Here is a 26,244-nt window from a genome sequence, read left to right on the forward strand (position 1 = left end):
CTGGATGCATGGAAGGTTCTTTGTTCAGTGCAGCCAGATCGATTACTAGTGAATAATTGTAATGGTTTGCCTGACGTGATTGGTATAATTTTGAGAATGTCCTATATACTGCGGTGCATGTGTTCTTGTGCATTTACCTTAATTTATCGGTAAGTAGAGCACTACTGTTGATAGTATTGTCGTTTGATATGTTGTCATACAGTGAGATTTCACTCTGACGCAAATTGTTATTTGACTTTAGCGCCCCTTTAAAGAACAACATATGGCAAAAACATGGGGAGGGCTTCAGTCTTGTGAGGGGGACTTTCCTTTCTAACGTGGCTTACACTCGGACCTGCATAGTTATTTGCCAAAAATTGGATTACGGCAAAACGATTCTGTAAAATTGTGATAATCCTACATACTCGCTAGTTATCTGGCCTATTTGTGCTTTCTTACGAAACATTCAAACCAGTGGTCAGTCTCATCCGCTGAGTGCTAGATGCAGCCGTTGCGCGCTGCACATTGCAAGCGCACGTGCGGCTAAACACCGTATCATTTGTCGTTGATAGGCGGGACCTCGAAGGCACATGGTAAAGTTTCAACGGGATAAAAAAAATGGCGCGAGTATTTAATTTATTAGAGCACCCATCACAGCGAAAGTTATTTTTGAGAGTTTCTTACTTGAATTTGTACTTTTGCGTGTGGTAATGTCCTACTGATATCGCGAATGCTCTAGCGCGTCGTGTAAATAATGCTAGCGCATTAATTCAGAATGATCTTGCGTTAGTTTAAAGCAGCCATCTGAATACCTTAAAAAAACTAGCACCCCACAGCGGAGCAGCGCCTCAGACTACATGCGCTCAAGCTACGGTGATGCTGAAACGTGTTCTTTTCAAATAAGGGGTACCCTTGGGCGGTAAAGAATGAAACGATGTGAGTGCTTCGAACGTGTGCTCCTCAGAAAAAAGAAAATAATTGCTGGTGTAAGCAGCCGAAAGACAACAGAGCAAGAGGGTTCACGCCGGGTGCCAGTCGGGGTATTGCGGGAGTGCCGCAAATGTTCGACCTCTGCAACGTTACAAAAAAGATGCCCTGTATACGCGAAACCACACAAAGTGTCGACTGCACCTGAATACTCGAACGAGCACGCGCCGTCACTTTAAAACCAAACTAAAATATTTTCTAGGCAACGCTCGCCACTAATAATCGATTAAAGGTGGCCCCACATTCAGGACTATCACCCAATTCAAGCATATTTAATTTCCAATTATGGTGTTAGGGGTTATTTAAGGCGTAAGCCGTAAAAGCCTTATCAAACACGTAGAATCGGCCATGAACATCGGTGGCATGAGTGACGTAAAGAAGTCATGATCGCATGATCACGCCACCTTGGGATGTCATTGTGACGTCACTGTTTGCGACAATTTGTTGATATTGTTTATCACACGTCACTGAGGTACCACAAAACGCGACATCACTGAAAGATTTCTTCACATGACATTGTAGCTTGGTCACAAGTGGGCCGATCATGGAGGCGATGCGAAACCATGCAAGTTTCAAAAAGCTTTCAATGGCTCCAATCTCGGAGGCTGTGTGAAACCTCGTTAGGCTCAGAAAGCTTTCGCGTGGGCCTGATAGTGATTCAGTAGATCGACTGAGAAAAAAAAAAAGATGGCTTTCTCCATCGAGGCGCCCGAGGCGAATGCATAGGAACCCCGTGGCAGTTTATTTATTGGCTACAGGGAATATTTTACATGCTCCACTTTAGAGTACAATGAACGACAGTTTGGAAAAGAACGCCGGCGAGCAACTGCACGTTTGTTAAAACATTGGTTCCATTTGCATTTCCTTGTTCAAGGTGAACACGCAGCACATTAACACCCGACTGCAACGTTAGGTACAAATACAGTAGCTGTTAAATGTCGTCCCAAATTCCTCCGTAGAGGCCACAGTAAATAAGTACATCTTATTCAATGGTATTCGTATCTACAACAAAATAACAAAAATGCGACTTTGGGGAGCTTGAAGATAGATGGCGTCGGAATTTCTTGGGTCGATGCTCGACACAGGGGCACAATGTGAATCTGCGTCAGACAAAATTACATTGTCGTGGATCGATCTCCTCAATTACAAGTGAACTAGTTAGTGCTTCAGACGTACCGTGCTGACTGATGAGAGAATAAGCAGCCATGCATCGCCGTCGAACAAAGAACGTTTCAACGAGAAGCCACCTTTTTCGTTCTCACATGTTGTTTCAATCGAGACTGCACCTCCTCAACGCACGAGAGCTACAACTGGCACACTTGAACGTACAGCGATTGCTCACGCTTTCAATACTGGGGTATGTGAACACTGCCTATATCACTGCTGTTTACGACGAGGTATATTGATGTTTGTTCAAAGCATCGAAACGCATATACGACTTCAGTTGTTTTGTGTAGTGTGCCATAAGTTTAATGTCTTTCATTACGTGCTTTTACTGTATTCATTTTTTTGCATCAATGCTCTTATCAAGTGGCTAGCGTTCAATTCTATTAATGAAAAAGCACTGACGTTCTGGTGTGGATGCTTTGAGACAATTTTTTCAAGCACGTTTTCAAGCGAAATGAACTTTATTTGGTCCTGGAAAGCTGGTCAGACACCCCTCCCCCCCCCCCCCCCTAAGAGGTGTCCGCCGCAGTTGCTGGCCGCGTCCACGCCGGGACTGGAAGACTGTGGCCCTCCGCCCGTTCGCAGGCCTCCTGGACTGCAGAGTATTTGGCTGAGAGTTTGGGGCTTGCAAGAGCCCTCTCCCTGTCTTTTTCTGTGCTGAACTTCGCGCCATGTAACGCCGGGCACTGCCAGAGCATGTGACCGAGTGTGCAGTTATGTGCCCCACAACTAGGGCATCCTGGAGTTATGCCAGGAGTTATCAATTTCTAGAATGTGGTTAAGTCACAAATCATCGTATAGTGCTTCTGTAACTCAACTTCAGTCGAACGTTTAGTCGAGCTAAAACATTGATTTTGTTGTATACGAATGGATGCGATAAGCGAGGCTAGCAAGGACAACAATTGTGTGGAAGTCGTAAGCTCACGATACGTTAAGGCGATGACGAAATCGCATTTCTATTTTAGACATTCCGAAAGATACGGACGCGTAGCAACGACGCGTTGCAAGAACTAATCGCGGAGGCCATGTTCATGATGCATTACATCGCTTTACGACTCTCAGAGGGTGACGCCACACCGACGACTAAGAGCTTTGTGGGAAGTAAAGTGTGAGATAAAAAAAGGCGCGTTTGTAAATCCCCCAGAACGCGCAGCTGATGGTGTGCCCGGCATGTGCTGTGGTGGACTCAGTCGTCATGTGTTAGAATCCCCATCACAACATTTTTTTCTTTGTCCTATAAACATGTGCAATTTTTTGACGATGTTCTCCAGATAAAAATACAGCACTCATGTCTTGGTGCACTCCGGCATATAAAACTCTTTCGCTTTAAAAGAACAACTTGTGCAAGAAGTCGAATGACCGAACTTTGCTAGTTGTTCAAAAAAAAAAAAAAATGCCGATGCTCTTCTGATATCGAGCTTCCCGCGTGCTTCAGGCAAATGCTCCCGAGGCGGGATGTCACGAAAGAAACAGTTGACGTACTTCCTTTTTTGTAGATCATTTCACCAAAAATGTGTAGCTCAACTGTTAGCCAGAAAACGCGGTCAACAGCAGTAGTTTCAAAGCACCTCTTCCTTTCATAATACGCGAAGAAAGCCAGAGAAAGCACGGCACACGAGAAAGAGACAGACACAAACAATGCTGTCACTAAGAACTGAGACTTTATTGAAGGGGAGAATTATTCAACCAGGAAACCTCTGAACGCGTGCGCAGAGCGTCAATATCGCCTGCCATGCCATTTGGTGAAAGATGGAGTACACAATAATCTTTCTTTTTTGCCATTGTCGCAGCACACTGAATTCCTTGCCCAGGAGGCAAATTGACGGTGTGCTTACACATTCACCACCACTTTTCTCAATTCAGTATTCGCCCTTCCGTCTTCCACGACAAGCGACACTACGGAAAAGTGGGTGGCAACCGTACATTCGCGACAGTGCCGTGTAGGATTAGCACAAAAAATCGCATTCAGAGAGGCGTCTACATAAAGCTAATGCAGCCTAGTATTAACACACCAGCCGGTTTGGCCGGTATATACTGTACCAAAGGTCACCCCTTCCCAGTAATGTCACTTATAAGGGAAGAAAGAACGACAAAGAGAAATGTGAAATTATGGAGGCTTACCAAATCAGGAAAATCGGTGAGAAATGTATAAAAACACCGACAATTTGCCTACTGGACAAGGTATGTAGTGTGCTAGGACGATTACAAGAGATATGAGTGTGTATTGCATCTTTCACCAGATGACGCAGTAAGTGTTATTGACGTGCTGCCCATGTGTTAGAGCTTTCCTGGGTGAATAGTTCTCTTCAATAAAGTCACAGTTGTTAGTCCCAGCTGGTAGTTTCGTCTACTTCTTTTTCATGTCCCGTGCTTTTTCTGCCTTTCTTTAAGTATCATGAACCAACTGACCTGCGTTCAACCCTTTTGTTTTTCTTTCTACTTTTTTGATGAGTGCTGTACTTCATAGCGCGAATGCCAAACAAAATAGTTTTGAAAAGTGACAAATTGTAGACGACGTTTAATGACCCTTTTCTTGCGACCTTCGTCAAAAAGCTATTATTTTTCGCGTATTTACAGCGCTAACAGAAGTTCCACATTTGGCGTGCTGTAAACACGAAAAAAAAACAAAGATGCTACTGGATTGCAAAATGGAACTTCTTTTTTCATTTCGACAACGTTTGTCAATTCTACTGCAACGCTTTCAGCAGGTCCTTCAGAGAATCGGAGGAATTCCTGACATGATGGCTCAAGGATTTCGAGAAACGTAAGACCAAAAGGAGACACTTTTCGGAGTTTCAATCGTACGTATTTGGAATATGTTGCCAGGATAAAGCAAAAAGAAAGAGATGGTGGAAAACGGACGGTGGATCCCACAAAAAGAACGGCTGCTGGCTCGAAGCCGCCTCCTCAAGTTTATCGCGACGCCCGTGATAGCGCTCAGCCTGGTTCACTGGTTGTTCGACGTGAATGAACTGACGAAGGCGGTGAAGGTATGTGAAATGTTCGCACCCACTCTAGCTCATGCTATTTTCAATGTGTTTTTGACCATTGGTATACTAGTACATCATCTGATCTGTTGCTGGCAACCTCATTGTAAGGTACTTATAGCCCTGTCCCTAGGCCCCCCATTTCATACCTCCGGTAATCACTGCAAAGAGAGAAAGAAAGACAAGGTAAAGTAAAAGTCAGGAATCCTAATCAGAATATAAATGCATTAAAACTTTGGTAACACGGACCTCGCCCAGCCGACGAAAATGTTCGAGTCAACCAAATGGCCAAGTTAACCTGGTTTACTGCATGCCTTGCACGGGGAAAGTGTAATGGGAGACAGAGAGGAAATGAAGAAAAGAATCACAGAAAGAATAAAAAAGAATATAAAGACCGTGCACCCACACCCGCACGCATGCACAAACACATACCCACACGCACGCACAAACAAAGGGCAACCAATAGATAAGGCAGAGAAAAAAAAGGAAAGACAACTAAAGAAAATGAACAGTCATGCTAACATACCTCCAGAGGGCAAGCTCTAAGCGGTTAGAAAAGAAGAAATGAAAACTGCCCAACCGTAACTGTCTCTCGCTTTGAGGACACCATTTACAGGTCAGTACTTTTCCGCTGGCGAAGTATTGGGCAATTACCTTTTGCTTCGCCCATACTTAGATGTAACTCAAAAAGAAAGGGGCTTTTCACCGTCATGAAAAGCCCGTCCAGCCAATATTGTGGTGGCCGCTTTGTGACACGCTTTGTGGCACGCTTTGGTATGCTACTTCGCGATTCCTTCCGTGATCGCGGCGCGAAGTCGATCTGCTCCGGGCTCACGATGACATGGAAACGCCATTGCTTCAAGGGTGGTCCTCTGAGGGTTAAAATTTCTTTCTGAATTGTGTTTGAGTAAAGCGTAGGCAAGAGACAAAACTCTCTTACGTTCTCTCGAATTCAGAAGGCATAGCACACCACATTCACGTGACGGGATCTACGCGGTGTTTTTTTTGTTTTTGTTTTGCGATGGCAAAAAAGTTGAAAATGTCTCTTGGTTTTTGCCGTCGCCATCATGTCCCATATAAAGTATAAATTACTCGCATCCCCGGTGCGTCGTAAATACTATCCGCGGAAAAAAGCGCGAGTGGGGGTGATAACGTGGCTGAACCACAGATCAAAGGAGCCAACCAATCTCCGTAGCTAAGAGAGGCTTCCGATAATCTCCCCATGCTTGTTAGACCGGTAGTGTAATGCTCAAGCAGAAATGAAATGTACCACCTGCCTTTAATTAGCATGAAAAGATGAGAGGGGGGGGATGATCGAGCAGCCATTGTGAAGTTTAATTCTACCAGCATGAAAGCCATCGCGCACCATGTCGACACCTCAGCAGCCATGAGCGGGTCACCCATATACTCGTCTATGTGCTCCGCTCCCAACGTGAAGAAACTAAGCGATGAGTGTAGGTTTCGGCCATATTTTTTTACACAGTGCTTTGTACAGCTGCGTGAGATCACATCCAAAAGACTTAGTGGCCATCCTCACTTTCTATAACATTCCGATTTGTTGCTATCGCACTCATTGCTTCTTCTTTGCGATGAAGCTGACTTTTTTGTTTTGCTTTTGATATTGCTTTTGGATGACTTGGAGTGTAGGCACTGTACGCTTAATATGAATGACAAGCGGAAGTGACATGTCACAGTCAGGGACGTTAAACACTGGCGTGTAAGCATGCGCAGCTTGTTGGGTATTGCGTGTCTGAGCCCACGGCTGCATCTGCGCAGAGCTGATAGACGGAGTGGACAAGGCGACGGTGAGTCAAGGCAACATTTGTGTGCATTACAAACGGAGGCGTTACATATTTGGCACTGGGGCCGACAGCTTATGGAGCTTGTGAATTGTGTTTGAGTAATGCGTAGACAAGAGGGAAAGCTCTATTACGTTCTCTCGAATCGAGAATCCTAAGGTGCGATGATGAACGGGGATTTTCCCACTCACTCTCCCTCTCTTCGCGCCACTTGGTTCTTTTATAGGCCCTGGACATCCTCGCATCAGCAAGTAGTTCGAAGTCTCCAATCAGGAACCACCACTGGTCACTAGCTGGAATCGAACCCGTGAGTGAGAAGGCTTGCCACGCGCTGCGTAAGACGCACCGCAAGAGATGCCGTCGATTGCATCAGGCTGGCTGGAATCCGAAGTGTGGGTGAGGCGAATTGCCGCGCGCTGCGTAAGACGCACCTCAGGAGATGCCATCGATTGCATCATACTGGCTCGCTCGCTGGTTTTGACGCTAGTTGCATCGGTCAGTCTGTTGATGTTACCGCCACTTGCATCAGACGACACGAGTTTGAATACTTTGCAGAAGCAATGAAGTTCGGTTTGGACTCCCAGGCATGACAAGCTCCAAATGACCGTGGGAGTTGCCCGAAGTGTTGTCGGTCTTTTTCGCTTCAAACATGCGTATCGTAATTTCCGCGCGCGATCTACGCGTTACAGCTGGTTATTTGATATGCCTCAACCTGGTTAGGAGCCTTGTGATGATGGAAGTATACGTTTGAAGCGGTGAGTGTCCGTGAAGTCTTTGTGTGCCGGAACGAATGTTACAATGGCATGTACAAAAGCCGAAGTAGTTTGTAAAGCTCAGTAAGCATTGCTGAAAATTGACCTAGGCTCAACCTTAAATGCATAGAGCATTCATGAATATTTTCCGAAAGGTCGGATGTTTTGAGCTTTTCTAGGCTAGTGTTGGAGGGCTACATCAAATATATTATTTCAATATGAACTATTGAGACTCTCCAGACCATTTTTCCCGTCAGCGTCGGCATCACTGTGAAGTTCCTTATAAAGTAGAAATTGTAGAAACTTAGCCAAGTGCGTTTTACGATCTATGTGCGAGAGAAATATTGTGAGGGCAGCCAACCATCGTGGCTCATGTGGAGAGGTAATGCGCCAGCCATCACTTTTGTGCAATAGGCGCATAGAACGGGGATGGAAGGGGTCCCGTGTGGAGCTGCGTGGCTCGGGCTGAAGCTATGTAATTCGACCAGCCTGCCCCGCCGCGGTGGTCTAGTGGCTAACGTACTCGGCTGCTGGGGTGCACGTTAAAGAACCCCAGGTGGTCTAAATTTCCGGAGCCCTCCACTACGGCGTCTCTCATAATCATATAGCGGTTTTGGGACGTTAAACCCCACATATCAATCAATTACTCGGCTGCTGACCCGCAGGTCGCGGGTTCGAATCCCGGCTGCGGCGGCTGCATTTCCGATGGAGGCGGAATTGTTGTAGGCCCGTGTGCTCAGATTTGGGTGCACGTTAAAGAACCCCAGGTGGTCGAAATTTCCGGAGCTCTCCACTACGGCGTCTCTCATAATCATATAGTGGTTTTGGGACGTTAAACCCCCCATATCAATCAATCAAATCAATTAATTCGACCAGCCTGGCAAGATTGGGCCTGGTCGGGGGTGTTCTATATTCACAGGAATGTGCAGACGACGCATGACATTATACTAGCGCTGTTGCCACCGCTGTTGACGTTCATACGAGAGACAGCACGAAGGTTGCTTTTCTCGCTACAGCGGCCTCATCTGCTTACGCCAGCTTTTTGCCGATTATTGCATGGTAAGATGCCAAAGGCGTTTGCTGCTCGCTTTCTTTTGTATCCCATTCTGACTTGTCACTGTGGCATTCATTGATGCGTCATTGCCGTGATACCACGACTTCTTCACATCATAATTGTCTCGTTCCTACATGCCTGTAGCGCGCGATAGTATGCAGCTGGCTATCCGTCACTCTATTTAGGGCAGCTACTTTGTGCAAAAGCATGTGTCATAAAGAATACATCAACCACTGACAACCTGATGACGGAGAGATAGAATAAGTTCTACCGACTTACTACTTACAAAAGTGTTTCTTCACTAACCGGTAGCAGTGCTTCGCTCTTTAAAAAAGAAGAAAGTGCAGAAATAAGTAACTTGGAGGAGAGCTTGCCCTTTGGAAGAGATTACGCAACTGGTATTCTTGTGCTTGTTAATGAACCAGCTAAAGCCCTTTTTGCCCTGCCCTTGGTGCTAGGTTGCTGGTTTAGAATAAGTGTTCAGTGGACTCTAATTCAATTATTCAGATGTCTTGGTAGTTTCTTTGCTGATGCGTTGAGTCAATCATCTGGTCCAAAAGAAGCTTTTGTTACTTTGGCAATACTTGATATGCTATATTTCACGCAATCTAGGTATGCCCTGTTTATTTGCTTGGTTGTTTCTCGACAATGTATTTCGAACAATATTTTTACCGCGGCTTCATTGAATGCATAAATGAGAATGTGCCCTATAATTGCTATTGCAATGCGGGGGGATACTGAGGACCCGACTTGTATTGCTTCATACGTCTGTTGATAGTTCTTAGTTTTTAGTTATTAGCGGAGTTATTGCGGTGAATATGTGACATATTTTTCAGAGAAGGAACATAAAAAAGATTTTACACACTCACCATATGTATGTACATCTACATTACGTGTACGTTTTGCATCGCATCGAAATGTCATGTCTAGTACGTGAATCAGTTAGTATAATTAAATAATTCCATAAGACAATAAATGCTGCCAATTTTCTATTACATTTCCATTAGGTTGGTATGCCGAGCGACAAACGCAATTTGATTGGCATCTTCGTCTTATTAACCTGTGCTCTTTGAAGTAGCAAATAAAGAATGATTGATTAACCTGTCACGGTACCCTGAGGGTTATAATATTACAATGCTCACCCGATAGACACGGGGTGATACTTGGAAGTGGTGACCGCATTTCGATGCAAGTGGAATGCTAGAGACCCGTGTCCTGAGATTAGGGTGCACGTTTAAGAACACCAGATGGTCAACATTTTTAGAGCCTCTTACTACGACATCCCACAGTCATATCACTGTTTTGAAATGTAAAGGCTTAGCGATTATTGTAAAGAATGATTGATTGGTTTTCTTTTCTTTCAGACGGATTCGTTTCAACTTCCTTGGCGTTCAGTGGTCAATAACTGCAGTGAGCAAGGTGAAGTCTACAGTATTAAGAGAGCTTTTCCCGAGGATGTAATTACAGATGGCAAGCGAGAAAAAATGTCAGCAGTGAATTCCTGTCCTCTAATACCTCCGAAATTAGGTGAGCAGCTGTTCATGCCATTCTAAGTGTCGTTGTCAAGTGACACTGGAACATGTTACCATCTCACGTTCTTTGACAAGCGCCGTTTCGAGATCGCACCTGAAAAAAAAAAATTCGGAACCACCAAGCAAACAATAGATTTGATCGTTGTCACATTCACTAGGCACAATTAAAATATTACGGCTTATTCACAGAGTGCACGATGATGTGTGGGGCGAAGCGTCCGTGCGCCCATGCTTCCATTCGTGCGTACATCTATCTGTGCGTCCGTCCGTGCGCTCCTCGGGATCCTGCGACGAACACGAGCCGCAGCGACCTTCTGCACCCGGTGCTCCTCGTCGTCCATGGTCCACCAAGAAGCACGATCTGGCAAGTGCCCTCGTACGGTGACAATCTAGGATAATGATAGATATAGACGCGCCAGCGGAACCACACGCAGCACACGCAGCAGCCAATCGAAGAGCAGCTGCATTACCAACGCCATCTAGCGTACCTTCACCCAACCGCCATATTGTACGCGTGTATATGGGACAGCACCCTCTCCGAAACGTGACAACTAATCGAATGCGTACAGCGCCATCTAGTATATTATCACCCAACTGTATTTTGCATGCGTCTCTATAAGACAGCGCCATGTATTGTATGCGAAGTGAGACACTTTTGGGTACGGAGGATGATGGACCAACACCCGATGCCGCTCGACAACTGGCCAGGTCTCCCATAAGGAGCTTCGCCCTGTGGTCTCGATGTGGAGAGATCACCACTTTTGGAGTGAATGGACACAGTAGACGCAGTCCAAATAAACCAAGCCAAACACATTTTTTAATGACAATAGTCTTTTTTGGGGACCTTCATCGCAAATGTTTTGGTCTGTCTGTCTACTTGTCTGTTCGTTCACCCTTCACAATACCGGGTACTTTAAACGGCCCCAGCCGATGGCCGAACGGCCGACTCCATCCGCAGCGTTCACCAATGTTACTCAAGATCCAGCGTTCATACTTGTGCGATCGTCAATTAAAAACACTTATTGCGCACATATGAGGCACTATAACAACACGTATATATTCTCTATGGGCGCCTTTTACTAGAAAAGGCATACAAAAGTAATTCTAAGGACCGTAGCGTTTATGACGCTGTGATGACCATGCAAAACTTGCACGAAAAGTCAAGCATTTCCAACGCATTGCTAAGGCGACACGGTGGTGCCATCTTCCTGTCGCCTTGAGTTCTACACCTTATTACCTCTGAGAGAGAGAGAGAGAGAAAAACAACTTTATTGATGGCATAGCAAGGTCGGTAAACTTAATTGGCTGGTGGTTCGAATGGGGGAAAGAATACAAGACAAGAGACGAAAGGCAAGAGCAGAAAACCACGCGAAACAATTTCACGATCGCCCAACCGTTCTGTATGTTGACGCCGCTCGATGAGCGAGAGACCGTTACACCATATGCACGGTAACCGGCAATGGGGAACTTATTACTGCAGCCACCGTAAAAACGGCCTCAGCATTAGAGGCAGAAGAAGCCGCCATCGCGCTGGCCAGCTCAATTCCGGCCATCAATTCCATCCTCCGTGATCCGAAAAGAGTGCTCATGAATTTTACGATGGGCTGTGTTGGGCCGATCGCGGCCAACATCATCGAAAATAAAAAACGAGACAATAAAATACAACTTATAAAGGTGCCCACTCACGCGGGGAATCCAGGGAACGAGGTGACCCACCGCGTAGCCCGAGGTTTAATCACCTCTGAGAAGGGCGCGCATGCCCGTCTCAGAGCCACACGCTTCGTTTTCCAAGATAACTGCCATATAGCGCTCATGTCTCACGTGTGACGTGATTTGATGCGCTCGTTCTCCTCCGCTGCACGCTCAAGGCACTCTAACGCTGCGCTTCCAGAATACCATTCACCGACTTTCTTGCACAGAACATCAAATAAACGTTTTGTTCACTCTTTCGGTGGCATTTAGAGATTAACCAGCAGATACGGGGGCCAACATTTATTCAACTCCCTTTAGATACGACGATATCGTCAGCCATATCATTGTACATCAATTGTAATTAACACACTAAACAACCTTACACAATAATTACGCAACACTAAATAACATAATAAATACAAGGCGGCAACGCCAACGCTTAACTCACCAAAAGGGTCCACGGCAGATGGCCCACGGTCCATGGCGTGCACTGGGGATCCACGCCAGAAATTTCCGCCCACACCAACTGCCACGCGCTAAAAAGCAGACTCGCTCAACTCTCTCGTGCCGCCACCACAGCTTCGCGCCAGGAGTCACCACCAGCGCTACCGATCTAACCTGGATGATGATAGTGGTGATCAACACTCGCGAACACAACGCCACCTATCCGCTCAATAGTTGTGATCTCGAAATATGGTTTCGGCGCGAGACACGTGCGCCATGCAGCGTAAACAACTTTACAAAGAGAGCCAGCACCTCAACAGTTTAAAAAAAAATTATTCCTTTTCCCTTTTGACACGCACATAAGGTGTGTGCTCCAACGTTATTCGAGGCTGCCGTCGCGTCGACAATGCACTAAAGACCTAGGTTTGTTTCCTGTCTGTTTGTATTCAGAAGCACACTGAAAACTGAGAATCGTAGAATAAGATGGTGTGTGCACGTAACGCGAATATCTCTGTATTGAAGATAGATGCTCTTTTGTGTTGAAGCTGGCAGTGTTAACCTATTTTGTAGCACCATGATACGATGAAAAACCGTGAGATGTAAAACACTATAATAGAATTAGGACGCCGTATATTCGTGATAGAAATACGAGTGCGTTGTAGAAATTAGTTTCAATTATTGAATGAGCTTTCAGACATAGCAGGAGATGAAATATATAAGACAACAAAGAAACAAGCATGCATGGTTGCTTTCCAGATTAGGAGAATGTTGCTCATGAAAGTCTGTTTGTTTCTCTGAGAACTTTCGCGCAGTCATTGTATGGTAGAGTGTAGCTATAGTTGCAATGAACAGCGCTCCGAGATCATCAATGATGTGAAGTTGTAGTGTACTCTGTGTAAAAAAAAGAACGGTATACGACACTATGGAGTTGCTACAAAACACGACTACTTAATAGTAACGTATTCTGAACTGTATGCTACCAAACGGTACTGTTACAACGCTTTGTCACCCTCTCACGTTGTAGTGCTGCTGTAAAAAGGCACTCCTGTGAAACAAAAACTTGCTAGGATAAAAAAGTTTCAGGTGCCAGTATTACCACTTTCTTAAACAGTATACGTCACCAATATTTTGTGCCCAGGGTGCCATTTTAGTGTGCTACAATGTTCAAAGCATTCAACAACATGGGCACCAGTTTGTTTGTATCTTGCATCTACAAATTTCAAATTTTCGAAATGGGTTCGTTAACGCGCAAGTTGAACCAAGTGAAGAAGTAATCAGTGTTTCAGTTTCTTGGATGGCTTTCTCACATGAGAAGACGTCAATGCACGGCTTAGAGAGTTTGCAAGCGGAGGGCGAATTTTTCTTTTTTTTTTTGAGGTGCACGTTTTTTCACGAAAACGTTTGTGCTTACTCTCTTTGGAACTGTCGGTATCTGCTATTGGACCATGGTGATAGCACGCGACTGGCCAGCAGCCGAAATAAACCCAGTGTGTCGTTCGGATCAAATGTGTCTCTTGCCACGCAGTGTCACCACGTGCCTCGCACTAGAGATAATGTAGCAAGCCACACGAGCGCAGGAATCACAATGCGAGAGAGTGATCGCGTTTGAAACCACGTGATTAGTCATGTTTCACCCTGACGTGACTTCATCCCTCCGTTTCATAAACATACGCGTAGCTTCCAGCGGCGCCCTCCGTAACGAGACAATGAAGAAAGCACTTAAACAATTCGATAAATTTCTATGACTCTATATTTAAATCACGTGCGTGTTTTGCTTTTCCCGGTTTCTCATCGCACCCTCCCTGTCGACATATTTCTTGCTGTGTAGTTTTGCAAGACCAATATAATTAGATCCGCGGTCTTCCATAGCATCTGTCACGTGCGTTCACACTAAGTACGGAGAAAGAAGCATTGACATTTCATCATTATCATTTTGAAGCTCACTATCACGTGATGTGAAAGATACATTCATAATCATGTGTAACGAAAGAGTTTAAAAAAGTGTTTTTTTTTTTCAATGTATACCTGCCACTTTTTGTTTATTTTGTAAAGTTCTTTTGTGCGTTTGGAATTCTTGACGGGCTAACCTGAACATTCAGTAATGTCCTTATAGCTATAAGTGCTTCATAAACGTCTATGTTATTCCTTGTTTGTAATGTAGTTTTACATTGCCTATGGTCTTCCTCTGGCATATTTACGGCAATGTACATTTTCACGCCACCATTACAGATTTTTTTTTACTGAAATACTGAAATAGGAGAGATTGGTTTCATTATGGTGGCACGGGCTCGTCCTTCTCACGTAGAAGACAAAATATGTCATAAGAAATAGAAGAAGGGCACAGATGCAAAAAAGTAGAACACACGAAGTGAAAGTACGGTACAGCCTAGCATCTTACGAGCTCAGATACGGCTAATTGGTTCATACGTACACAGTTTACGCGGACAAAATTGATTCAGACTGAAAAACTCTTCTCACTTTTCATGAAATGAAACTTTAAGGCAACCCATCCGCGTCGCTTTTGACTCCGAAACTGATGTAAAGCCGTCATTTTTGAAACAGTGGTTAAAGATCTCTCTCACGCCTCCTCGTTGAAAGGCACTAAAAAGCAAAACAAGTTTTCTTGTATTAGTAAAGTACTATTTCACAGTCTCGAAAACAATACCTTTAGCACGAAAAGACGCTTAAAAATTAAAAAAAAACGCGTGAGAAGAAAACTTCGGAAGACGCCGCTTCGAGATTCCCAAATAAACACTGTCACGGAATAAATTTTTATGCCGTCTTCTGGGCTGTACATAATTTGTAACTGATAAAAATGAAGTATATTGTCATCTGCACACGCCATAGAGCAGACATAACAAGTTTTAAAACTTTTCGTCAAGCGCATGTTCCAAAAATGAGAAATATGTGTTTTGAATCTAGAGACAATTAGCGATTAGGTTTTGGTACGAAATTTAAAAATGAAACTTGAACCTTGATTTCGTCCGTTAAGAAGGAAAACATAATGAAAATTCAGAAAATAGTGATCTCAGAGGACAGTTTATCCATCAAAACCCAGTCATTGTTTCACTTCACTGTCCCTTTAAGAAGTTCTGGTGCCATCTCTTCAAGTCGTTGCAGAGAAGAGTATACAACAGAAGTATAAGTTATAACTAACTTAAATATTTTATAGCTGCACACATTTTATTTTTTTCAGTCGGAGAAATCCGCATAAATATGGACATTCTGTCTCTCCAAGCGGTAGAGGATGAATTCCCGGATGTAATGCCAGGAGGTCGTTTCCGGCCAAAAGAGTGCACTTCGAGACACAGGGTCGCCATACTGGTTCCCTACCGTAATCGCACCGAGCACCTCAAGATATTCACCTATAACATTCACAAGGTGCTCTCTCGGCAACAGATCGACTACGGCGTCTTCGTAATTGAACAGGTGCGGTAGTTTAACATCATGGTTTGTAGCTTGAACAAGTTCGAATGTATCGGCGCTTCAAACCATGCTTATTAAAGCTGTTTGTTGAAGACGGGGCAAACATTTTGGTTACTGAAAACCCCTTCTGATAATGATTCAATTTGTGAGAACACAATCTTCCAAATTCAACCCAAGGTTAATGTGATTGGTCGATTATTAATGTAAGTTGGCATGCGTTATTTTTGAGGAAGCCCTCATATGAAGATTATTATAGACACAAATATACACACAGCGAAGAAATGTGAGAAAGCAGGCTTTGAAATGCTACCTAAATAGCATGCGCCTGCTTCCTCTATAAAAAAAAAGGAGACTATAAATAGCTATTTAGTGAAAATAAGGTTGCAGAAACAACAAGAAGAACATTGCAAGCTGGAGCTTGAGCTTATTGATACTTATTGTGATGTCAGGCGTTGACTATAGTGCTGAAGTTTTCAAAATAATAATGCGATTGATTTAAAGAGCTCATTTTACAGAAGTACAGCTGCCGTGGTAGGCGTCGTTGGTTGTGAGCGAAAAATCACCATTTTTTCGTGACCTAAAAGTCCAGAAAGATTCAAATAAAAATAATAAAAAAACCTCGATCCTGAGCGGCAATCAAACCCGTGTCTTTTGCATGGCCAGCGGTTGTTATACCACACAAGTGTGAATACAGTGAAAATAGCTTACGTAATCTAGAACGCACCCCAAATATAAGAAATTTCTGGAGCTATCGACTATGGCGTTTATCATTAGCATATCGTGGTTCTTTTGGACGTGAAACCCTAACAAGCATACAATACGTGAGCTGAATTCATTTTGACATAAAGGAGGAGAAACGTTTGCATATATTGCGCATTAGTTTCTGCATACGTGTACTAAAATACAGTTGTGAGTGGACGTGCGTGATGTGCATTCTTTACTGCGCCTAATATCGTTTTATTTATTTGCGCAAAAAATTTCAATAAAAATTTTTCGCATGTTATCGCTCATTGTTTCTGCACGTTCATGTGAATCTTTGTCTTCGTCTGTCTTCTGGTGCGTGCGTGTTACTTTATCGGGCTCAACTTATTTGAAACAAGTTGATTTGGATGTTTTTGTTTAACATAAACAGGAATGGAAATATCGACTACAGTATCACTTCTCTTTTACTTGTTTCTACATATGACGAAGGCCGTTGCTTGGCAATGTGTTGTTTATTTTTGTTCACTTCGCCTCAAAACCTTACGATTACCTTGAAAGTTGTCCCACGCATCTGTGTTGTATTGTGTATGTCCTGCTAAATGTGCAGATCACTTTTATGATCCCGATTTGTTGTATTGTGTCGTATGCTGTGATCATATGTTGCCGCTGTACTTTGGCGTAACACAAGCATTCCGCCCATAACATAGCCAGCTACAGGATATTGAGCGCGAGTACGCCAAAGGGAAGTCTTCTGCTTCTTGTTCTTCGAGCACCTGGTTGATAATATTCACGCATACGGAACTACATATAGTATAGCCAAAGGTAGCATAATAAGTTCTCAGTCGCGCCAAGTGAGGTCGGCTTTGATATTGATCTTCGAACACGCTGGTAAATATATTAAGTGGGCAGCCCTGAAGGGAACCGAGCTGGCATAAGCTGTGGTATACTGCCGTCGCTTGGAGCAATGAAGTCAAAATTACGCATAAAAATGAGGAAGAGGAACTAAGCCGAAAATAAATAAAAGAGATATGAACAAAACTAGAAACAGGTAACAGTACAGAAGAAAACACCAAATATTCTGGAATAGAGTAAAGAAACAAAATAGATAAAAACCAATAAAGGCTGCCCAGCTTTGATATCCATTCAGATTTTGTACCACTAGAGCTAAGCTGTCCTATTTTTTTTTCGTTATGCTTTTTGTTACGCATCCCCGTACTGAGCTTGTATTATGCTGTATGTCTGCTCCCAATCCTACCTAAAACATTCGACGTACGCCGGGGGTGTTTAATACATAAACAAATATGCAGGGCGACAGCGAGGAATTCAACCGAGCGAAACTGTTGAACATCGGTTTCGTTGAAGCAACCGCCCTGTACGACTACCAATGCTTCGTCTTCCACGACGTCGACATGGTTCCCGTCGACGACAGAAATTTGTACTCCTGCCCCGAGCAGCCACGGCATCTGTCCGTGAACGTCAACAACAAATCCACGTAAGCCGACAAAACTGGTAATAGTAGCACACCCGTTCTTTGAGTTTGCTTTATCACAAATACGCGTCTAGATGCTATTTGCAAAGCAATGTCCAAAATGAAAATACTATTCAAGTAAAAACGAACCCACAAGTTTCAGTGAGAGCTGAGCTCGGCAGTCCAGTTCTTCAAGCTTGCTTGAAGTATTCTGTTTGAGCGGGATCAGTGATATTCCATACTACACCGAAGAATTCCCATTCAGAGACATGAAACTTCCCTATTTCAGGGATTATTCCCTGCAAACATTTACGAAACTTCCAGCATATTTCCCTACACAACAGTACTAATTTCCGCCCCCATCGACGCACATACGCACTATAATTACACGTGTCTTACGCACTGGTGACTTTTGAAAGCATGGCTATAGCCCCTCCACTGTAGCGCAACAAAAGCATGAATTTATTAAATCATATAATGTTAACGTCAGTGTTAATTTGTCACAATGTTAAGAACATGCCTGAAACTGAGCTGCTGTCTTTGTACGGGGGCGAAGGACTCCCTCAAGCCATTCAAATGGGTTTTTAATTCTCCTTATATCACAGTGTGCTGTGATGAAACGATAAACTCAGTCAATTCAATATACTGTTAGTACACTGCACAATGTGGGTTTCAAGTCTAATACCAATAGTGAAGTAAAAATCAATCAGCGTAAATATTAGAAACCAATCTCAAAGGCTATGCTTGCGTGGTGCATGCGTCAGAACGGATTAAAGCGGGTGAACGTGCACTGTGACCGCTAATTAACGGTCGTCATATGAGAATTTAACAATTCCTGAGATTACCTGCAACATCACGAAGACTCGCTTTTTCCCTTTGGCTCAAAATGCAGGCGCAAATGCCCCCCCAAAAAGAGAAAATTCCCTGCACGGAACATCACTGAGCGGCACGATCATTTGTTTCATTTTCCTTTGATTGATACCAGCGTTAGTTCGAGCTTTAGTAGTTGTCAGATGTGAACGCTGTAAACGGTTCATAGACACATAGTAGCTATATGAGGACATGTTCATTGTAGTTAAACACCAAACGTTTCGCATACTCAGCTATTTGACGTAGAAAGATACGTTTGTCAATTTATCATCTCTGCCTACACAGGCTTCTGAAAGGGCCGTGAGTGGTGTCCCTTGGCAAGTTCATAGGCCAACGCGCTATAGACTATTTTGCCCAAGTGCAAGTCTTGGCACGTGGGCAATCAACGTGAAAAGTTCAGCGGTGACTGAACGGTGATATGCTGCTATATGCACCACGCTAATTATTATGACGCACTAGAATGTGAATCGAGTCAGCTTTTCGCCACCACAGTGTATCTGTAAAACTGTTTGCATGACAGCGAAAATATCACAGTATATTGAAGAAGTGAATCATGGTGAGTGGGCTGTCACAGGTCCCGTTAACTAGGGAGGCGATCACCGGGCTAAATACAAGGGCTGAAGTACCAGCCCCTCCGAACTGCATCTCGAAAGCATGGAAAATTTAGAAGTGGTCCAATTTGGCGCGCCAGCAGACGCCGGCTGTGGTCGAAAAAACACGTCAGAGCCGAGAGTTGATAAACAAAACAAAATTATATTCATCAATAAGGAGATCAAACGATGCACAAATATGTACACTTGACAATAATTCAGTACAATGTTCCACCAACCAAAAGAACGGCCTACACAATACAACCAGCTAAACTCAAGACAACGAATACGTGCTACAATGCAATCGCATGCGTCAAACAACCAAGACACTTATTCAGTCCAAAATTCTTGAATCAAAATTGAATGTTTCTTTCCTAGGAAAAACTCACTCAAAGTCCAGCGTTGTTGTCTATCCGCTGCCCCCGAAGTTTCTCTTCCAGGAAACTTCGTCTTGAAATGTCCGCACTCCAAGCGCCCAACTTTGTCGGAAACACGTCGGCTTCCCACACGTTGCGATTGCCGGACGCGTCTTCGCTCTCTGGCGGTAGACTCGCACTATTCTGCGGGTAGCACCAGCCTTCACCCTTCAGGTGGAAAGCCTCTTCATTACCTGCTTTTTTACTGACGTCAAACGCCTTCACACAAACTAGGTGGAAAAACCCTACGCACTCTTGCGCAAATTCTTCGGCATCAGCATGAGTGTCGTCACACTCGTGCGTCAGCATAGCGTCCAACGTTGTAGTGACTTTGCGCCTGTGTATTAAACTAAACGGCGTCATTCCGGTAGTTTTCTGCCGGGCGGTATTGTAGGCGAAGGTCACATAAAGCAAGATTTCATCCCAGTTTTTGTGTTGTGTGTCGACATACATGCAGAGCATGTCTGCGAGGGTCTTATTAAGCCGATCTGTTAGTCCGTTCATTTGTAGATGGTACGCCGTTGTTCTCCAGTGAGCTGTACGGCTGAGCCTGAAAACCGACTCCAAAAGTTCTGCCATGAACGCAGTTCCACTATCCGTGATGAGAACTGTTGGTGCATTGTTCCGAAGGACGACGTTTTCTATAAAGAAATGAGCCGCTTCTGCTGCTGTGACCCTCGGCATGGCTTTAGTTTCTCCATAGCGAGACAAGTAAACGGTGGCGACAATGATCTATCTGTTCCCTGTGGTAGAAGTTGGGAATGGGTCCAGGAAATCCATTTTTATGTGGGAGAATGCCTTTGCTGGTACTTGGACGGAACGTAATAAGCCTGCCGGCCTGCTGGGGGTCGCTTTGCGTCTTTGACCGTCGGCACAGGTTTGGACGTGATGTTTTACAGCAGCAGGCAGGTTCGGCCAGTAGTAACTGTTTTGCAGACGGTACAATGTTCGAGTGTAGCCAAGATGACTGGAGGTGACTTCATCAAGGCAGGCTTCCACAATTTCTTTTCGCAGTGATGCAGGGATGACGAGTAAGTATGGGCTGCCGGTGGAAGAAAAGTTTTTCTTGTATAGGACGTCGTTCCTTAAACAAAAAGATGGCAGACCTCTCGCAAAAACTCGTGGCACGTCTTCACGTCGTCCTTCTAAGTCGATAAGCGGAAGCAGGTCAGGGTCACTGCGCTGCTCTTGTGAAATAGTGGCCGCGTTGATGACTGCCAAGAACGCGGCGTTCATAGACTCGTCAATAATAGCGGCAGGCTCGACGGGTGACCGCGAGAGACAGTCTGCGTCGGTGTGCTTCTTCCCTGATTTATAAATTATGGTCATATCAAACTCTTCAAGCCGAAGGCTCCAGCGTGCTAAAGGCCGGATGGTTCTTTCAAGTTAGTGAGCCAGCAGAGCGAGTGGTGATCCCTGACGACCTTGAATGAAGCGACACGTTTTGAGAGGCGTCTGTGACACGTGACGCAACTCTGCATCACCACGCCCCTTTCCTTCGAGATCTTTCCAGGGCTTGCTCGGCGGCCGATGTGAGGAGGTTGGTCGGTGAAACTACGCTTCCGAGGGGGAGAGACGGTGTGCCCAGGGATTCTTTGGATGCTTGTTTTTCTTCTTTAGCGTTGATCTTGACGCATCTCTCTGGCCCCTGGTATCGTCACCATAGCCAGAATGCGGCGGCGGGCGCTTTCCTGAGCGCTCGTTCGTGACATAGGCGAAGCTCCGGGAGATCGTCAACCCCCGTAAATTTTGCTTTCTTCTTTCCTTTCTTTCATACCAAAACGCACTGCATGATTTTGAGCGATAGAAACGAGAGCAAGAGTGTTTTATAGCTATTGGAGCATCGCTGCGAAAGAAACAGCGTGCCACAAAAGCACCCGCTCTCATCGTTCTCCTCTTCTACCTTAGATCGGTGCACTCGCGGCTGGTTTTCCCAGCGCTTGCAAGTAAGGACAACGGACATCGGAGTGACAAACTTCGACCCTAACGTGCTTCGTCACGAAAGAAAAAGTGCCGACGTCTTTTTTATTTGAAATTTTATGTGTTTGGGACATACACGTATTTCTGCATTCAGCATGATAGTCTGGAATGCCATTGCGAAGGTTCTATATAGGCTGGCATCGACTGAAATACGGACACTTGTCTGTCTACTTCTCATGAGTGCTACAGCCTCGTAATACGTGAGGGCGTTGTTCGAAAAAATTGGTATATCCCCCGTACTCTGGGAACCGATGATATGGAAAGTACGAATGAGGAAGGTTGAGTGTTGACATTAAAATCAGCACAACGTTAGGAGGTGGACGTGAATTATGCCGTATTTGTCTCCCATATCATAATCATAATGTTTTCGCCTGGAATTTGTGCTTGTCGTGCATTCACATCACGTAATACCGATTATGGTATATGGGAAGCTAGCGAAACGGCTGCGAGCGTGCTATGAACGTCGCAGTAGTCATGTTTTACGTGACACGCATGTAAGTATTATGTTAAGACCTTGCGTTTACCTTGGTCGTGCATTCGCGTCACGTAATACCAAATGCGGTATATGTTAAGCTAGCGAAACAGCCGTGAGCGCATCATCAGCATGGCATGTAGTCATGTTCTTACATGACACGCATGCCATGACTATCATGTTTGCTCCAGCCATGTAACCTTCGTCATTTACTCACGTCTTGTAACGCCAAACTTAGTATATGTGAAGCTAGCGAAACGGCCGCGAGCGCGTGATGAGCGTCGAAGTAGTCATGTTTTACGTGACACGCATGTAAGTATTATGTTAAGACCTTTCGTTTACCTTGGTCGTGCATTCACGTCACGTAATACCAAATGCGGTATATGTTAAGCTAGCGAAACAGCCGTGAGCGCATCATCAGCATGGCATGTAGTCATGTTCTTACATGACACGCCATGACTATCATGTTTGCTCCAGGCATGTAACCTTCGTCATCGACTCACGTCTTGTAACGCCAAATTTAGTATATGTGAAGCTAGCGAAATGGCCGCGAGCGCACTGTGGGCCAGCATGTAGTCGTTATGAAGTGATCCCAAATATATGTACAAATGTTGCACGCACAGACATATGTTGAAGAGTTGCAGATGCTTATATAACCAAGCGTTTCCACTTGCGCAATGATGTCGACAGGAACATGAGTAGCAGCAACACCAGAAGCGATAAGATTATATGAAGCACTGGTGCTTGTGAGGATGATAGACCAGGATGCTGCCGCATAAATAAGCTTCAGCGCGTGGCGCCTAACTACAATTGACGTTAACCCGACGTCATGGCTGTACCGTAAGGGCACATATGAAACGTTTATAAAATTGAATAGCCAGCATGGCAACCACAATTGACATTTTACGAGCATTATAATGAGTCTATTTGAAAAGTAGTTTCTAGACCGGGCATGGCTTTGTAATAGTAGAATGCTCCATTGCCTCGCAGATTGCTTGGGTTCGATTCCTGGTGGGATCCTGACATTTATTCTTTGCAATTGTCAGGTCACTGCTGCCAATGTGAGGTTTTTCCTAACACTCACGTGTTAAAATTGTCCGGTGTGTTCTCGTCATTCATACGTAGATATTTTCTATCACCTGTGCACATATCCGCATACTAGTGGCCCATGCCCACCTGCGGGTATGTGCCACTGTCTGGCGGGAAGTGATTGACGACGTACACAACATGATTGTGACATTATTCATGTCTTCACCAGCACGTCATATTTATCAAACTATCCTAACCTCCCATACCACTTTTGGATCATGCCAAGTTAACGGAGTGGTCCCGAGAGCACCCAGATGTATGCGGCTGGATAGATAGATAAATACAGAGATATACGCCAAAAGTGCTTGCAGTACGCAAAGAAATGCGTGGCAATTTAAGTTTTAATCGTTTTGAGCGTTGGGTTCGGCATTGTTCACACTTGTAGCTCGTTGCTCAAACACAAAGGCCTAACAACTGGGAGAGTTGTTAGTTCGTATGTGTACCTCTGCGCTCCTTTTGAGATTCGTTTGTGCTTCAGCTGTGCGCTGCAAGTTTTGAGCGGCTTTTTGTTCTTTATGGCACATTCCAATTTCTTGCTATCGCATTCATTGCTTCGCAATTGCAGCGAAACTGTGACTTGTTTAGATGCGAAGCAGCTGTTTGAATCACGTGTGTAATACCATACGTCCATGCATCCGTACAAAAGCGACAAAACGCGTTCCTTTCGCCACAGGTGTTGGTAGCGATGCAAAGTTAAATGCCAAGTAGGTCACGCCGCAGCTGGGAATTGACGTCACGCTCCCCTCGTACGTCTACTTCGCAGGTGCGCGCTTCCATCACTCTCTTCCTCACCCGCAGCACGCTCACCGCAGCGCCCGAAGCTGCCGGCTCCTCCGCCCGCTCGCAACGCACTTCTCCCTGGCTTCACTCTCTTTAGCGCCCGCAACGCTCCACCGCACGTCGAGTGGAAACACTCTATCGCCTCGATTATTAGCGATGAAACTTACCAAAAACCCAACCCGCATCCCGTGTATTTGCACTTCAAATGAACGTTTACTCGAGTGAACGCTACACCAGGTTCCACTTTAAACTAATCACCCAGCAGTCGTGTCGACGCCTGTTTCAACCGGGTCAACGCCGTGCGCACCGCTGCGACTTCGCATACCATCAGTGTTCCTTTTGGGGAGATGGTTCATACATTGTATATTAGAGATCTTTATTGAGAAGCTGGCGGCATAATTTAAGAACACAAGACTTGATACGTTTTTTTTATTCCGTTAGCAGATGCTACTCCTCAGATTGATGTACACGTTTACAAGTATATGACACTGTTCACGTGATTCAAGCGCATTCGAGACCCTGAGACGTCAAACGTTTCACAGCGAAAGCAGAATATGGCTAAAGCAGAAGCAAGAAACCATTAAGCGTTAGTGTCCCACGCAGTTTCTGTTGGCTGTGCCATCAGTGATGTCATTCTCAGTGTCCTGCTGAAGAACACGCGATGTTGGCTGCGTCGTGAATGACAGCGTCCCTCCCGTCGCAGCTTTGGCGCCGAGCATGTGTGCATCGCTTTTTACTGAGAGCTTCCACATGGGTAAGTCACAGACAACTCTTCAAGAGCACCTACAGCGGAAACATGAGAGGGCTAACATTTGCCGGGCGGATGGGGTAGTCCGGGCGCATAAACTGGTCCGGGAGCCTTCCAAGCCACGCTAAATTGCGAACGGGAATGCAAGCACCGTGAGCGGGCGAGTCCTACAAACCAGGCCGCCGAGTTAAGTTGTGATGTCAAACGCTCGCAACAACGCCGCGCCGGGCACAACCACGTCGACAGGATGATTGCGGGAGCGTGTTTGTCGCGACGAACGCCCGTTTTCGACGGGAGTTTCTCTAGCGGCACCTTGGTCTCGGCTGCGAGGTCTGTGACCGCTTCTGGTTTGAGAACAACCAGTGTGATTAACACATTGCGAAACGCATTTAAGCACTCATTACATTCCTCCATGACCGCGATCATGCGAGGGACATTGTGATGTATGCGAAATAAACTTTGTGGTAAACCCAAGTAAAACGTGTTTCTCACCTCTTTAGGAGGCAGGAACATGTTATCACTAATGAATAAAGACTTCAGGGCAGCATCGTGTTGAAAACGCTGATAAATACTGGGGCCGTGCATGTTTCAGCTTGCGATGGTTAAGCATATGTATGGAGTGCTTGGATGGTAATTTTTTTTCTTTATTAATTTCATGATTGGACGCTGCCCTTCTGTATAATGTAAATGTTCATTACGTATGTGACGTCATCCCAGTCGTTCAACACGGCAACACATTCAGACGAAACTTGCAAGTAACTGGTATCTTTGAGTAAAAATCAGCGTTAACTGTCTGGAGACTGCTTACTTTGGAGAGTATCAGTTCGCGACTGGGAGGTTCTTGCTACCATCGCGGGTTCACTTAGTACTACAGCTTCAGCAGGCATTTCTTTGAACTCGCTTAAATGGCTGAGTTTCTGAAAACTATGAGCTGAGTTACTGATATCATTCAGGCTGTCCGATTAGGTTCGCGAAAAGACTGCTTGAATATGCTTGCAGAACGACTACTCGAAAGCTCATTATAACAATGTACCATTTGCATGCAGTGAAAACATAGCACAATTCTAGCTGTACTTTGTGCATAATGTGCGTAGCATGAAGATATCAAGAATTTTTTGCCTGCATGTTTACTTTTTCAGAATTTTCTACCACTACTTTTTCGGTGGGGTAACTGCCGTTACAAAGGAACAGATGTTGCACGTCAACGGATACTCCAACAAGTACTGGGGTTGGGGAGCTGAAGACGACGACATGGGGCACAGGCGAGTGGACTGGAAGTGGTGGTGGAAGGCACGCAACTGCTGAAAGAC

At 44.9% G+C, this 26,244-nt stretch overlaps 1 protein-coding gene across 6 annotated transcripts in view; it reads left to right on the plus strand.

Annotated features, from left to right (window-relative positions):
• The first annotated feature begins 2,107 nt into the window (after positions 1-2,107).
• LOC119161297 (beta-1,4-galactosyltransferase 1-like) overlaps positions 2,108-26,244 on the plus strand; it is a 36,771-nt gene continuing 12,634 nt past the window's right edge. Inside the window, exons 1-7 of one of the 6 annotated variants that reach the window (XM_075889706.1) lie at positions 2,108-2,323; positions 4,839-4,897; positions 4,960-5,123; positions 10,090-10,252; positions 15,590-15,822; positions 17,829-18,013; positions 26,074-26,196. In XM_075889706.1, coding sequence (XP_075745821.1) covers positions 4,980-5,123; positions 10,090-10,252; positions 15,590-15,822; positions 17,829-18,013; positions 26,074-26,196 — 848 coding nt within the window. In that variant the 5' untranslated portion in view covers positions 2,108-2,323; positions 4,839-4,897; positions 4,960-4,979. Of the gene's footprint in view, positions 2,324-4,838; positions 5,124-10,089; positions 10,253-15,589; positions 15,823-17,828; positions 18,014-26,073; positions 26,197-26,244 lie in introns of all 6 variants that reach the window. The other 5 variants (XM_075889705.1, XM_075889704.1, XM_075889703.1 and 2 more) reach the window with 5 other exon arrangements.

The sequence above is a fragment of the Rhipicephalus microplus genome, chromosome 3 (assembly GCF_043290135.1).
Source record: "Rhipicephalus microplus isolate Deutch F79 chromosome 3, USDA_Rmic, whole genome shotgun sequence".
NCBI lineage: Eukaryota > Metazoa > Arthropoda > Arachnida > Ixodida > Ixodidae > Rhipicephalus > Rhipicephalus microplus.